At 35.8% G+C, this 16,386-nt stretch overlaps 1 protein-coding gene across 1 annotated transcript; it reads left to right on the top strand.

The window, feature by feature from the left end:
* The first annotated feature begins 15,585 nt into the window (after nucleotides 1–15,585).
* On the top strand, nucleotides 15,586–16,047 carry LOC107802023 (zinc finger protein 11-like). Its single transcript, XM_016625461.1, has one exon. The coding sequence runs from the start codon at nucleotides 15,586–15,588 to the stop codon at nucleotides 16,045–16,047; it is 462 nt and encodes a 153-aa protein (XP_016480947.1).
* Nucleotides 16,048–16,386: the final 339 nt, after the last annotated feature.

The raw sequence follows: 16,386 nt of genomic DNA, 5'->3' as shown, positions 1-16,386 counted from the left end.
CAAATATCGAGGAAACTTATCCATGAACCTGTTCCTCAATAACAAAAAATTGAAGGAACATCTAGGGGAAACCAGTTGGTTGTGGAACCTTACAAATATCAAAGTTCTTATCCCATTGAGAACATAATTATTGATCCAACCTCTGGAATCAGAACCAGATCTTCGTTGAAGAATCTTTGTGCTTTTGATGCTATTTTATCTCTTATTGAACCTGAAAATATTGCTGAATCTTTGCTGGATGCAGACTTGGTGAATGCAATGAAATATGAACTCAACCAGTTTGAGAGAAGTCAAGTTTGGCATCAGGTACCAAGACCCAAGGACAAATCAGTAATTAGCATAAAATGGGTCTTCAGAAACAAACTTGATGAAGATGGAACAGTTACAAGGAACAAGGAAAGATTGGTGGTTCAATCATATATTAAGAGGAGGACATAGACTATGATGAGACTTTTGCTCCAGTTGCAAGATTTGAGGCAATTAGACTCCTTATAGCCTTTGCTTCTTATATGGAATTCACTCTCTATCAAATGGATGTCAAGAGTATCTTCCTCAATGGCTATCTAAAGGAAGAAGTGTCTGTCAAGCAACATTCGGTATTTGAAATCAAGGAATATCCTGATAATGTCTACAAACTTGACAAGGCACTTTATGGGCTCAAGCAGGCTCCGAGAGCATAGTATGAAAGATTATCAAAATTTTTGCTTGAGCATGGCTACAAGAGAGGTAAAATTGACAATACTTTATTCCTAAAAAAAAAAGGTAAAGATCTCTTGGTAGTTCATGTATATGTTGATCATATAATATTTGGAGCAACTACTGATAAGTTAAGTAAAGAATTTGCTAAACTAATGGGGAGTGAATTTGAAATGAGTATGATGGGTGAGCTTAATTTCTTTTTAGGCTTACAAATTAAACAAAATTAAAATGGAACTATGATCCATCAACAGAAGTATGTGAAAGAGTTCATTAAAAGGTTTAAAATAGAAGATTCCAAAGAAATTGACACTCTTATAGCAACAACCACAAAATTGGATGTAATGAACCTGGTTCATCTGTTGATCAGAAGTTGTATAGGGGAATGATTGGCTCTTTATTTTATCTCACCACTAGCAGACCTGACATTGTTTTTAGTGAAGGCCTTTGTGCTATATTTCAGGCAAGTCCAAAATAGTCTCACTTGACTGTTGTTAAGAGGATCTTGAGATACCTAAAAGGCACCACTGACCTTTGTCTATGGTATCCAAAAGGTAGTAATTTCAACTTAGTGGGATATGCTGATGTTGATTATACAGGTTTTCTTGTGGATAGAAAGAGAACCTCAGGTATGACAAACTTTCTTGGCTCATGTCTTGTTTCTTGGGCCACCAAAAAGCAAAACCATGTGGCATTATCTGCTGCTGAAGCTGAGTATGTTGTTGCTGCCTCATGTTGTGCTCAATTGTTGTGGATCAAATAGCAATTAATAGACTTTGCAATTGATTTAGGTTGTATCCCCATCTTTTGTGACAACATTAGTGCAGTTAGTATGACCAAGAACCTGGTTCATCACAAGAGAACTAGGCACATAGATGTTAGGCATCATTTTTTAAGGGATAACTATGAGAAGGGTTTGATCACTATGGAATATTATGCTATTAACAAGCAAATAGCTGACATCTTCACAAAATCTCTAAGTAGAGATCATTTTGAAAGGAACAGGTTAGAATTAGGGATAATTAAGATCACCTAAAAGGAACCAGTTCTAACTCAAAAATTGATTAGAGAAATTGTTAATTGTTGTACATGATTTTGCTCAGTCTCATACTTTCATTAGTATACTCTTGTGCCATGTGCTAAAATGAATCATTAATCTCTAATGATATTATCTCTATTTTCTTGGAAAATTCAAGCTTGCACAAGAGATTTCTCAGTGAAGAACCTGGTTCATCAAAATTACTTGGTACGTATTCTCCACTCTGCATATTTTAAAATAATTATATTTGGATTATGATCAAAAGGACAGTCCCATTTAATCCTAACATCCTTGAGCTTATTCGTTACAAAATAAATCAGTTTCATTCAAAAGAGTCCCAAAATACAATAAGTGCCTAGATTCTAGGGAAAGTCACAAACGTCTCCTCAAACTGACTCCCAGGTTGATTAGACCTATGAACTTCTAAACTTTAGTAAATTTAGTTGTTACCCAAATAAACTCCACCTCTTTAAATTGATTAGGCCTTAATTGTTTCCATAATTCTTAATTTCCAAGCCATCAAAAGTCTCTCTATTTTCTCTCATCTTCCAAACACACAAATACTCATCTTCACTCATACCCAAACACAACGATGGCAAATACTTCTTAGAATCCTCCATCACCACCTAAGGAAACAACACCCACACCATCCATCGCACCCATATTTAAGAAAGAAAGGTTCAAGATGCTAGCTTGCAAGGTTGTTGCTGGAAAAGAACAAATCAAGAAAATCAATAAGCAGTTGAGGGAAAGTCAGGGAGTTTAACCTCAAAAATCTAAAGACTCTTTCAAATCTGCAACTGAGGGGGAAGAAACTATTTTATATGAAACAGAGCAGGTAAAATCTTGTCCTAAAGTTACATCTGAAGTAACCTTTGAAGCTATTGTAAATCTGGAAACTAGATTTGTTCTGATAGGAAAAGTGGTTGGGGTAGAGACTGCTGAGTCTGAGAAAATGGGTGGTAAAAATAAAAGGAGAGTGAGGTCGTTCAAGGTAATGTGAGGGGAATGGGACAAGGAGTGGTTGAATTTTCACCCACCCCTGTTGGTGAAGAAATTGGAGTTATGGAAGGAGGGAGTGAGGAATCGACTGGAAAAGAAGAAAGTGTGAAAGAAAAAGGGGGAAGTGGGTCTGGAGAATCTGCTGAGGGGTTGATTAGATTAGGGAAGAAGGTTCAAGAACTAGTTCCATCTGAGTAGGAACCCCTTGAAGACTTACTGAAAAAGGTGTCTGATAGTTACAATCCTAAAAAGAAAAGGAGTTCAGGAGTTAGAGTCCTTAGTACTACTAGAGCAAACAAGAAAAGAAAGTTTGCCTCGTCTACCCATGTAGAGTCTCCTCTTACAATAGGAAGATCTATAAAGAGTCAGAAGAAGCAGAGTGAGGCTGAACTGGAAAAGGCTTTAGAAGAAAGTAAGAGAAAAGTTGCTACTAAGGGAAAGAAGAAGATAAGGCATAAGAAATAGAGGTTGTGACTCCAAAGGTAAAGAAGATCAAGACGTCTACAAAGAAGTCTGTTTCAAAGACAAAGTCTGCAGGGTCATCTACCTTGGTCAAAAGAACTAGGTGTGCCTTGAAGTCCAGAAAAGTGAAAATAATGGAAGAAGAAGAAGAAGAAGAAGAAGAAGAAGAAGAAGAAGAAGAAGAAGAAGAAGAAGAAGAAGAAGAAGAAGAAGAATCTGATGCAGAGAAGGACAAGATGGTTAAGTTTGGAAAAAGATCCATCATGAAAGGTAGACGCCTCAGGAACTTGGAGGAGGAAGGCATGGTAATGCTGCTGGAAAAATTACAATTGCAAGGTTGGAAGGACATTGTCCTTCAGATGGAGGGAAAGCTTGCCAGAACTGAGATTGTGGAGTTCATGGCAAATTGTAAAATCAAGAATGGTAGAGCTACCAGTGTAGTGAAGGGGGTGGCTGTGAGTTTTGATGATAGGGAACCGGGAGAGATCTTAGGTGTACCTGTTGCAGGATACAATGACTACAAGAAGCTCAAATGGCCAAGTTTAGAGAATCTCCCTACTGCCCTTTCCATTACAAGAAAATTTGGTGACAATGAAGAAGAGCTTGAGCCCAAGGCTATATACAAAAGTGAGATGAAGCCACCCTACAAAGTGTTGTTCGAATTTGTTAACAAAGTTGTGCTGCCTAGGCAAGAAAGGAGGCACATTTCCACATTCATAGACATGGTCCTTATGGAATGTCTGGACAGTGGTAGGCAAATCAATTTGCCTGGATTCATCATCCAGCTTCTCGATAGGGTTCTGACTAGCACCAAAACTCATTCCATATCCTATGGGCTCATTCTCACGGATGTACTCGCACACTTTAAGGTACCCATCAAAAAATGGGAGGTTGGTACAAGCAAGGATAACTTTGGGGCAAACACTTTGACTGCTTTGTGACTATGAAGTCCACACCACTCCCAAAGAACATGGTTCATCCAAAAAGGTACCTGTGAATAGCAAAGTGCGAGCCTTGGTGCAAGAGAGTAGGGATAAGGATGTTGAAATTGAAAGGCTGAAGAAGAGGTTGGCAGAAGTAGAAGCTGAGAGAGATGCTCTCAGAACTGAGCTTGCAAATGAGAAGGAGAAGAATGATGGCATTCTTCAGGATATGCTGAAACTACTTCAAGCCAAGAACCTGGTCCTTCCCAACCTTAAGACCTTCCTAGCCTAGTTAGACCAACCAGTGACCAAGATGGGATTTGTTTTCTTTTTTTTTTGCTCATGATCCAGTATTTTTATTTCTCTTTATGCTTTGTGGATGACTAAGTATCATTGATAATTAACTATTTTTGTGCTCTAACTGTTTGTTGATGCTTCTTAGATGGCTAATATCATTAGATTGATAAATGATGCTTAATTCCACGAGTGCATTTGAAGTAGCCTAGTGGCCATGAGTGATTTCTATTAAAATCTGGGTATCTAACATAATTTCTATGCAACTTTTTGATGATACCAAAAGGGGGAAGATAGGTTGTGCTTTTACTTTGGACTGTGATGTTTATAACCTAATGAACCTGGTCCTTGATGATTTGTGATTTTAAAATGGAAAGTGTTCTAACATTGTGTTAATGTTGAGCTAAGTTAACACAGGGCCTATGTTTATGAAAAGCACAGAGTTTGTCATCATCAAAAAGGGAGAATTTGTTGGCCCAAGTAAAGTTTGTTTTGATGATTGACAAAGGAACTCCAGCATGAACCAGGTCCATACACAATGTGTACAGACACGGGCAGATTCGAGCATAAGGGATACACATGAAGGATATAAGCTTAAGTTATTATATTTATTATCTCCTGATCGAAAAGGTTGCATAAATTATAAGGAGAAGGACTCCTTACTCGAAGAGAACTTCATCCAAGATAAGGGAGGAGTTAGAAGTTGAAGATAACTAAGAGTCTTTCACCAAGGAAGAGTAGCATTAGAACTCTAGTTATTTCTTGTTTTACTAACTCTATAAATTGCATGATGTTCTCATTCTACAGGTACGCACAAACGTTGAAGTGAAACGTGAGTTGAGAGAAAAATAACAAGTCATTTTGCAAACAATTCTTGTGTGATTCAAGTGTGCGAACCTGAAGCTACATGAACCAGATAGAAGAACCAGTTCCAAGAGTCTGTCTTTTATTCTAGTTCAATTGTAGTAGGTGTTTTCAAGTTGTACCTTTCAGCTTTATCTAGAAGCAATTGTATTAGGTACTCTAAGTATTCAAGTTAGAGTTAAGTTGAAGTTATCGCAGCAGTTAGAGGACGGTTGCTACAATGGGATTAGAGGTAATTCTTAGGTTTACAAAGAGTTTTGTAAATGTTGTTTTGGCTCAGTGATTTAGTGAAGTGTTGGAGAAAATCCTACTAAGTAGTAGGTCGTGGTTTTTTCACCTTTTGAGCTAGGGTGTTTTTCACATAAAAATACGTGTGTTCTTTACTTTCCGCAACAGTAGTATAAGAAACACTTAGAAGAATCAGGTCCTTCTATAATCAGAGTACGTGAAAATTAGACATCACACAAATCACCCCTCTTGTATGGCATTGAAGTACAAAACAACAATTAATATAAAAACGCTAATAGATTAAGAGGAACTGTCCATATCAAACATGACATAAAAAGTATCATGCGACATGCTTAGTCAGATCACAACGCTGCCACATCATAGGCAAATTGTTAGGCAAAAGTTCCAACACATATATAAAGACAAATGAACATTCACAGAAGAGATCAAATAAATGTCGCAATCATAATTAAACTAATTAAATGATAATGTTTTGATTATAAAAATAAGTGTGGTTGGCTTTGTCTCACACTGTCACCCACACGTTTCTGAAATCTATATGATTTCTGGTAGATGAGGCTAATTGTATTTTCACGACTTTATCACCTAAAGACATATTCTTTGGGGGGAGGGGAGAGGGCGGGGGAGAGAGGAAGAACTAAGAAGAGAATAGGAGAGGCCAAGAGACAAGAGTGGAGAAAAGGTATTCATTATCTTTAATTAATGATATGTGGATGACAAAATCCTTAGAAAGTGTTAGGTCTTGCGCGGCGCGAATTTAAAATAGAGATAGCAAAGCGGGTAATAAATACTAGCTGGCAAACTATAATAAAATAATTCTAGAATTAAACCATATATTTACAATATAGTTTTCGCTTCAATTTGTTTTTCGGCGTGATTCGAAACGAATGATACTAGTCTCTTTGTTTCAATTTATGTAATTTACTTTCTTTTTTTATTTATTCCGAAGAACACCTCTTTTTATATTTAGTAAATTTTTTAACTTTAACTTTTCACATAACATATTTAAGATCACAAGATTCAGAAATATTTTGGTATAGTACATACATTTTTAATTTAAGACTCAAGATTTAATAGTCTTTCTTATTTTTTTAAATTTTGTGCCCAATCAAACTAAGATACGGAGCGGGTATTTCTTTTATTGAGAATTACAAAACAATCATCTTCTTCAAGTAGTCAATCCTTTCTGATGACGGCAATCAATAGTACTATCAAGGCAGGCGGCAGCTTTATTTCGTGAAAAGAAAAGAAAACTGTTCCATAAAGAGAAACAAAATGAAAAAGAAATTAAAGAAGGAATAACCACTTTGAAATCAACAATTTTCGTCTTCTCCAATTTTTCTTTCTTTTGTTTATGTTTAATAGTTTTTCGCTGTTTTTTTCTTTGTTGTATATATTTGATTCATTTAAAGGGATGCTGATCATGTGATATGCTAGAGCTATCTATAGTATAATTTTACCCTACGGTTCCATTATAGGTCTTTTTTCTATTTTTACCTTTCATGAGAAATTGCTTCACTACAAAAGAAAAAAACTAAAATTTGTTACGAATTTTGTCGCTAAGTCGCTTATAGCTAATAATATTTCTTAGTAATCTGTTAATTCATTTGCAAAAGTTATCTGTCAAAATTTTTACTTTTTTTTTAGTAGTGGCAAGGACTAGGTAGACTCCAAGCGGTTCATTCACATCAAAATATAAATATATCAAGGTGTACATAATATCGTACCTCCACTCCAATTAATACATTTCACTTCTATCTAAGATTGGTTTATTCATTTTTTAACTTAACTATTTGGTATTTAAAATTCAATGATAAACATTTTAACCTCACTTTTTTTTTGTCTAAATGCAAAGGAAAGAAAGACATTTTGTCCGGTCTTTAAAGTTAAAAGGTATATCGTGTGAGTTTATATTGAAACTGACCATCAGACCAGGTTAAATCAGCTCTAAATTAAGTAATATCAGCGGAAATAATACATCAATCACATGTTGAGTGACTTTTATGATTATCACATAGGATCATATGTAATGTTAATAGTTGTTTCTCACGTCACTTTTATTTCTAGATTATCGTGCCACAGTATAGCAAGCCACAGGAGGAAGGTTGGCTACTTCAAATATTTCAGAATACACCCCATTATTTCTATATCAACTACATTTATTATAATAGGTTACATGATTTATTTTAAAGTATTTAATAGGTGCTTGTAATTGTCACAACTCATAACGTTACATTGTCAGTGTATAGCAATTAAATCCTATCTTTTTAGTTGACCATCATTATCGAAGAAAATCACAAGCTTAATCTAAAAACAACTGCCATGCTTTGTATTTTTACTGTTTCAAAATTCGTCAAATTTCTCTCCTAGAAACTTCTTCATTGCCTTTCTTAATATCTTATATTAGTTTATTATAACTGTTACTCTTAAATGGTAACTTTATTTACGCGTCTCCGACACGCGCCGCCTTATGGCGCCATCAGATGGGACTCTAGGGGCGTGTATAGATCATAATTTTTATGCTCTCACTAAGCCGATTCAGGTGACAGAGAAAATTTCTACCTTCGCCACTACTGTGATGACTGCTACTACTACTCCGATGGTCAACGCTCGTCACCCACGAGAATCTGCGATAGCGAGGCATACCACACACGATGGGATGCATATTGTGATCTTCAAGGCAAAGGATTACTATGGAATTATGGCGGACGAATGCCGTCTGACAATCATTGACAGATTTTTGAAGCCAAGACCCCCAATTAAACAAATTAGGGCTACTTTTAGGGAAATATTTCCTGTGAAGGTTCTGCGAAAATTGGAGTATACGGCAATTACAATATTTTCTTAGACTTTACAAATGAGGATGATTTCAACTCAGTTTGGTATAGAAGGGTGGTTGAAGTCGATGGCCTCCAGATGTGGTTACAAAAATAGACACCGGATTTCAAACCGGATGAAGATATTCTGATAGTGCCGGTATGGATCCTTCTCCTGGGTCTCCCTTTTAATATGCATACATGGCACTACACTAAGCAAATTTGTAGTGAAATTGGCACACCTTTATCCTTTGACGCTACTACTGGCGGTCGTACTAGGCCTAGTGTTGCCAAGGTAAATGTACAAATTGATCTTCCCAAACCACAAATAGAGAGTGTATGGATGGGATCGGAGGATGAGAACTCATCTCTGAGGGGATTCATACAAAAGATAGAATACGAGAGCATCCCAAAGTATTACAAACATTGCAAAGAGCTAGGTCATAACATGATGAATTGCAGAGTTCTGGAAAATTGAGAGATTTAGAAGCAGAAAAAAGCAACAATGATAAGAACATGGAGAATTCTGGAGAAGAAAGTAGTGGAGATAAAAAAGAGAACAACGAGAATCAGAGAATTAATGTAGAGCTAACTCCAGAGGCAACAAAAAAAAGGATTGGTACTAAAGCTAAGGAATCTGGAAAAAAAAAGGAAAGAAAAAACTACTACAATCTCTCAGAATGTTGAAACGCAAAACAAAGAGGAAGACGAACGAGAACTAAACTTTCAACAAAAGGAGGAGAAGGAGGCACCGTCTATAGCAGATAGAATTAAGATAATGAGTAAGAAGAAAAAGGAAAAGCAGAAGAAAATACCAAAAAAAGAAGAGCAAAGTTCTATTCAAACCAGTTCATAATCAATTGAGCAACAAAAAGACTATCATGAGAAAAGCCCTTAAGGTTCAAAATCTGATATTAGTCCAAGACGAAAAGAGTAGAACAACCGACACTACCAATGACCAGCAGGATTTTCACACTACAAGCAATGAATCTGTTTCGAAGGTCAAGGAAAGTACCATACCTGATTATACAAAAGGCTACTAATAGGGAGGAAAAGGAAGCTGAGGATTCTAACAAAAATCCACTAGAAGGCTCAAAAGAAAGGAAAAAATCAGATACAGATAAGATGAAGGAAGGGAATGAGGCCCACGATCGAATTAAATTTGAGAAAGGCAAAGATTCTGAAATAAGCTCGTATTCTTCAAGCCTCCCAACATACATCCGTTAACACCCAGGTATTAATATTGTTGTAGATTTAAATGCTAACCAGCTTAATTTTGCAGAAATCAACTCAGGATGACTAACAACAAATCATCTAAATGAGGATCCCAAGTTGCTCAAGGACTTCAACAGAAACAAAATAATACTCGAAGGGAAGGGAACTTAGATGAAGAAGCTTATTTGGCAGAAGGAAGAGGAATAAGTAGAGTAAGATCAGAAAAGAAGCACAAAAACACACCTTCTCTGAGGAGGAAACAAAAGAATGGTACCTCTCATCAAGTTTTCCATGATTAGCACAATCTTTTGGAATACTAGAGGAGTGAGGTCTAACAAGATCATTCATAGGCTCAAATAACTCATAAACATCAATAATATCTTTTTTGTTGCTATTATGGAACCCATGGTTAGCAAAGATAAAATTGAAGAATATCGCTTTTTTTTTTGTTTTAAAGAATGAATCACAACGACAATGGTAAGATTTGGTATTTTGGAAGAACTTCAATCAAACTACTGTTATTGCAAACGAAGAGCAACATATTTCTATAAAGGTTGAAGATGGTCTGGATAATCCCCCTGTTGTTATCACATCAGTCTATGCCAAATGTACTTCCAGAGAAAGAAAAGACTTATGGATCAGCCCTGAGGATATCAACCTAGCAATTCATGGTCCTTGGTGTATTAGAGACGACTTCAATGTTATCTTGGAGCCAGCGGAGAAGCCTGGAGGTAGGCCTCACAGAATGCACAAGAATATAGATTTTCAAATATGCATGGACAACTATGGTGTAACAGACATTGGTTTCTCAGGTCCTAAGTACACTTGGTGTAACAATTGGAGGCCTAGGAAAAGAATTTGAAAAAGACTGGATAGATTCTTCATAAATGACAAATGGGCTCAAAGATTCCAAAACACTACTGTCAAACACTTAGTGAGATCTGGTTCTGATCACAGGCCTTTACTCATAAAATATTTTGATATTGTCAACAATCACATAAAGTACTTTAAAATTTCTCAACTTTTGGACTAAACAGAATGGGTTTTTCGAGCTTGTTAAGGAAGTATGGGATACTCAACTCAATGGTAACCATATGTGGAAGCTTCAGGTATAACTAAAGCTTCTCAGCAAAAGACTCAGTCAGTGGTCAAGAAAAACTATTGGGAACATTCATGAACAAGTTATTAAATAGGAAGATAAAGTGCAAAGGCTAAAAGAACTGGAGATTGCTAATAACATTGAGGCTGAGAGAGCAGATACCAATAAAGCTCATGATGTATACATTAGGTGACTGTCTATGCAGGACTCCCTAATCACCCAAAAGCCAATATCAATTGGTTTGAGAAGGGAGATAGAAATACCAACTACTTTCACAGTAAGCTCAGAGAGAAAAGAAGAAGATTGCAACTCGATAGAATCAAGAATCATAAAGGAAAGTGGATTATAGGGGAGGATAAGATTTCTAAAGCCTCCATTAGACATTTTAATGGCCTTTTCAATCTATCGGCAGCTAATCTAAACCGTAGCATTCTGGAATGCACCACCAACAAGATTACAAATAAAGAGAATGTCACCCTTACAGACACTCCAATTGAAGAGGGAGTCAAACACGCTATTTTGAATTTATGTGCATCTAGTGTTGTAGGACCAGACGGTTATAATGGAACTTTCTTTCAAATTTGCTAGGAAATTATTAAGGAATACATCATTGCATTTGTTATGGAATTCTTCAGAGGTAAGCCTCTTACTAAGTTCTACACATACACTAGTTTAGTTCTTATTCCAGAATGATGCCCCTGCCACCTTTAATGAATTTAGACATATTAGTCTCTCTAATTTCACAAACAAGACCATTTCTAAAATTCTCTCTATCATGCTCAATCCTTTTTTAAGTAAATTGATTTCTGCCAATCAAAATGATTTTGTTAAAGATAGATTGATTTCGAAATATATTCTATTAGCGCAAGAAATTATTCAATCTATCTCTCATAATAATAAGGGTGGCAATGTTGTTATTAAACTGGCATGGCAAAAACATATGATAGAATGTCAGGACTTTTATTACCTCAGTTCTTAGGAAATTTGATTTCTGTGAACTGTGGATTGACAAGATTCTGAATCTCTTATTTGGCCTTTTGTATTCCATCATTGTTAATGGAAACACAAAAGGCTTTTTTACCTCTAGTCAGGGACTTAAACAAGGAGATCCTCTTTCACCCTCTCTCTTTATTATTGCAGTTAAAGTATTGAGTTGCTCTCTTAACAATATTCTTTTGGATGACAACTTTATTCCTTTTTCTATGCCTAACAATGGTCCTCTTATTAATCACTTGGGGTATGCTGACTATATTGTCATTTTCACTAGTGGCAATGATAAATCTGTTAGCCTCATCATGAAGGTTATTAATAATTATGAGCCAGCTCTGGCCAACTTGTGAATACGAATAAAAGTTTTTTCCTCACTGCCCCTAATTCTTGTGTTGTTAGAATTAATAGGATAAGAAATTGTATTGGCTTTATGGATAAAGACTTTCCTTTCACTTATCTAGAATGTCCTATTTATATTTGAAGGAAGAAGTTCACGTATTTTGATAATATGGTGAATAAAGTAGTTAAGAAACTTAATGGCTGGCATGGTAAGCTGCTCTCGTATGGTGGTAAGGTGATTTTAATTAAGCACATGCTTCAATCTCTTTCTATATATACTTTTTCTGCCTTATCTCCTCCCAAAGGCACCTTTAAATTGCTTAAAAAATATTTCTCCAATTTCTTCTGTGGTTCTCTAGAGACAAAAAGAAATACCATTGGAGGTCATGGAAGAACCTTTGTTTTTCCTTCGATGAAGGGGGCATTGATGTGAGAAGGATAGAGGATATTTCTAACACTCTTGCAACTAAGAGGTGGTGGAGATTTAGAACTATTCCATCTCCCTGGGATACCTTCATGAGGCATAAATATTGCCCAAGATCTCATCCGGCAAGTAAGGAAGGGGCCTATGGCGACTCACATGTTTGGAAAAAGATGATACAAGTCAGAGGCAAAGCAGAACCTCACATTATTTGGCAGATTAACTCTGGAAATTCTAGTATGTGGGGGGACAACTGGACGGGTAAGGGTCCATTATCCTCACACATGCTTGGTCATAGAAGCCACAAAACTACTGTCAGAGAATTCATCTAAGACGGAATCTGGAACACCAACAAGCTCAAGGAATGGTTACCAGATGATATGGTTCAACACATTATGAATATTCATATAGGCAAACAAGATATCATGGATCAAGTTGTATAGGATCTCACCGATAATGGTAGGTTTTCCAACAAAACCGCATTATGCTTCTTCAGGAACAGAAAAAATAAGGATCATTTCCTTAGCATGGTATGGCATTCTAGTATTCCTTTTAAATTCTCTTTCTTAACTTGTAGACTTTGGCTATCCAGGCTGCCTTTTGATGATGCTATATTTAATTTTGGTAAGCAAATTATTTCGAAATGTAACTGTTGCACTAACCCTAAGCAAGAATCTTTTTTAACATATTTGTGAAAACTGATGCAGCTATAAGAGGATAGTTGAATCAATGGTGGCAACAAAAACACAACAATGCTATTCACAAACAAGTTCTCTAGATTACTCACATAATTATATGCTGAGAAAATTGAAAAAACAGGTGTTCTTGTAAGTATGGAGATAAAAAAAGATTCAATTTCTTCAAAATGAGACATCAAGTATGCTGGAATATTCAGGCTACTATCCCCAGATTCTTCCCTAATTGCAAACTAACATTGCCTTGGGTCAATTTATGTGAGAAGATGATGAAATTACAACCTGTTCCGAAGGCCATCATTGTGTGTTGGGAGAAGCCTCATTGCAACTCCTTTAAACTCAATAAAGACGGAAGTTGTTTAGAAGGAAGTGACACTGCTGGCCTAGGTGGAGTCTTGAGGAATGATCAAGGCGGCTTCATTATGGCCTTCTCTGCCACTACAAAGTGCAGTAGTCACAATTGTGCTGAAGCACAAGCGGCCTTCTTTGGGATCAACTGGTGTACCACAAATGGTTACTCTAACTTCACCATTGAACTCGACTCTATGTTGGTAACGAATATGCTCAAGGATGGGAAAACCAATAACTACAAACTGAAGAAAGTTATTAAGGACTCTTCACATATCATGAACCAAGCCAATGTTCCTCATATCCACTGCTTTAGGGAGGCTAACCAAGTGGACGATCATCTGGCTAAGCTTGCCTTGTCCAGCTCTGTAAACAAGAATTTTCTCAATTTTCAACAACTTCCTAGTGGTGCGAAAGGCCCTTTTATCTTGGACAGATTGCAAATACCTACCATTAGAACAAAATATGATAAGGCAAATTTTTTTGTTAGTTGAGCATGCTTAGTAATTGTTTTGTCGAACATGGGAGTAATAACATTATTATACTTCTCCTGTTCTTTTTGAAGGACATCTTTGTCCTTGTGTTATAATCTTTGGAGGTAATCATTTCAAGATAATACAACTGCCATGCTTTATATTTTTACTGTCTCAAAATTCGTCAAATTCCTGTCATAGAAACTTCTTCATTACCTTTCTTAATATCCTTATATTAGTTTATTATCCATCTTTTCACTCTAAATAACGTTCTATTTCTTTATAAAAAAAAATCACCTTAGATTTTTTTTATCAAACTATATAAGAAACCTAAATTGAGACAAGGAGGACCCTTATATTAATAAAATAAAATAAGAGATATAAGAAAATGCTCTTACTAATTTAAAAACGAGGCAGCGGCACAAACAGCCAAAAAGGTGCGTTACGATAAAGAATCGACCCCCCTAGCATTTAAATTTTGTTCAGGTGAAGAATGTTCATTTGTTTATAAGTTCGTGTCTGCAGAGCAACTTCCACTGTTGTTTAAAGAAAGGAAAAAACTAGAAGAACAAGTAATGAAAGAGTTCGCAATTTATACATAAAGTACTGTGTTGACTTTGTCTCCAAGCGTGCAGGAATTTATATTATCTACAAATTCAAATATACTTAGTTTAATCAAATCCCAAATACCCATGCTTGTTGTTGTCTGATTAGACGTTGTCTAGTAATGTAACAACTTCCTTTTGTACAAAACTCTCTACATAATTAAGTTAATTATCAAACGGCTTTTGTTTGCAAGTTACAAAACCTTAGTTAATAACCGTAACTATACAACAACAACAATAACAACCCAGTATAATTTCATTAGTGGGGTCTGGGGAGGGTAGTGTGTACGCAGACCTTACCCCTACCCTGGGGTAGAGAGGCTGTTTCCAAATGACCATCGGCATCCTTCCCTCCAAGAACTCTCCACCTTGCTCTTGGGGTGACTTGAACTAACAACCTCTTGGTTGGAAGTGGAGGGTACTAACCATAACTATATGCTATGGTTTTTAATTTTAAGCATGAAGTTCATGGGTGATATGACAAGTGAAGATGGTAGTTTCTTTGAAAATTAAAGAGTTGAAAAGAGAAAAGTGTAACAAGATAGAGAATAACATATTAAACAAATAGGTGGCGGTAAGATTTGAACGTATCTATTATATTGAATTGTATGACCTTAATTTATTAAAAACTGAAATAACTTCGAGAAACTTACTTTAATCACTTAATTATGTCTTCAAAAGAGACAAATTGAAACTTTTTTTTTTTCAATGTTAAGACACCGCTTTGCGAGATTAGGAAAATTTCTTTCTAACAATTTGGAATTGAGAGTAATTTTTCAAAATCTAAAATCCAACCTTTCAAAGATAAGTACACTAATTATTTTTTTTGAAAAGGACACTATAGTGATCTTGATTAGAGATAAACTTGATTGCGTATTACAACATGGAAGTATGGTCACAATATTTTATCATGTTAAATACGAAGTCAAGCATGCTTGCTCTAGTTCTTGTCAATTAAAACACCCCAACGACAATTTGACCTTTGAATATCCCTCTCTATTTCTCCAAAAATCCCTCTTCTCTTCTTTCTCCTTGAACTCTGGCAATTTGATACTATGGGGAGTGATCTTAATTCTTCCAATTTCGAAATAACATGGAAATCCGACGAATTAGGCCTAAGCCAAGCTAAATTTTATAGGTGTAGCTTTTGTAATCGAGGTTTTTCCAATGCACAAGCACTAGGTGGACACATGAACATTCATAGAAAAGATAGAGCCAAGCTTAGAGAAGTTCCGAGTGAAATATCTAGCGATGACACGAGTAGTCCCTCAAAAAGGCCATGTGAAGAACATCATCATTATCATCCTATTTCCAAAGCAAAAGATAATGATGAGTTGATTATTAGAGGTGATATTTTACAATTACCTTTGTTTGTGGACTTTCCATCAAAAGAAGTAATCAATTGTGTGGAAACACAAGAAGGAAATAAGGGCATGCAGCTGAGTGATGATTCAGAATTGGACCTTGAGCTTCGGTTAGGACCGGAACCTCCCGAGTCCTCAATGAAATCATACTAGTTGGTTTTTTAATATATTGATCAACATATACGTACTACTCCGATCAATCAATCCTATTAACAGGTAATTTCATTTTTTTTTTTTTTTTGTAAATACAAATCACTAAGGGAATAGGGATATTATTTGATATTTAAAACGATTTATCTTTTTCTCTTTTCTCTAGTTAGGAAGTTTGTAACGATCATGAGCAAATAGTTGTTTTGAAGTTTAGGTTTAACAACTATAATAATTTTTTAAAAAGGAAACATGCTGTCTATTGTTTTTCTTTTCCAAAATCATATTTGCATACAGAGAAGTATATACTTTATATATGATGCTTAAGCTTCTCTCTTAATACTA

Source organism: Nicotiana tabacum, chromosome 2, assembly GCF_000715075.1.
Source record: "Nicotiana tabacum cultivar K326 chromosome 2, ASM71507v2, whole genome shotgun sequence".
NCBI classification, from domain to species: domain Eukaryota; kingdom Viridiplantae; phylum Streptophyta; class Magnoliopsida; order Solanales; family Solanaceae; genus Nicotiana; species Nicotiana tabacum.
This window is presented reverse-complemented; position numbering and strand designations above follow the sequence as displayed.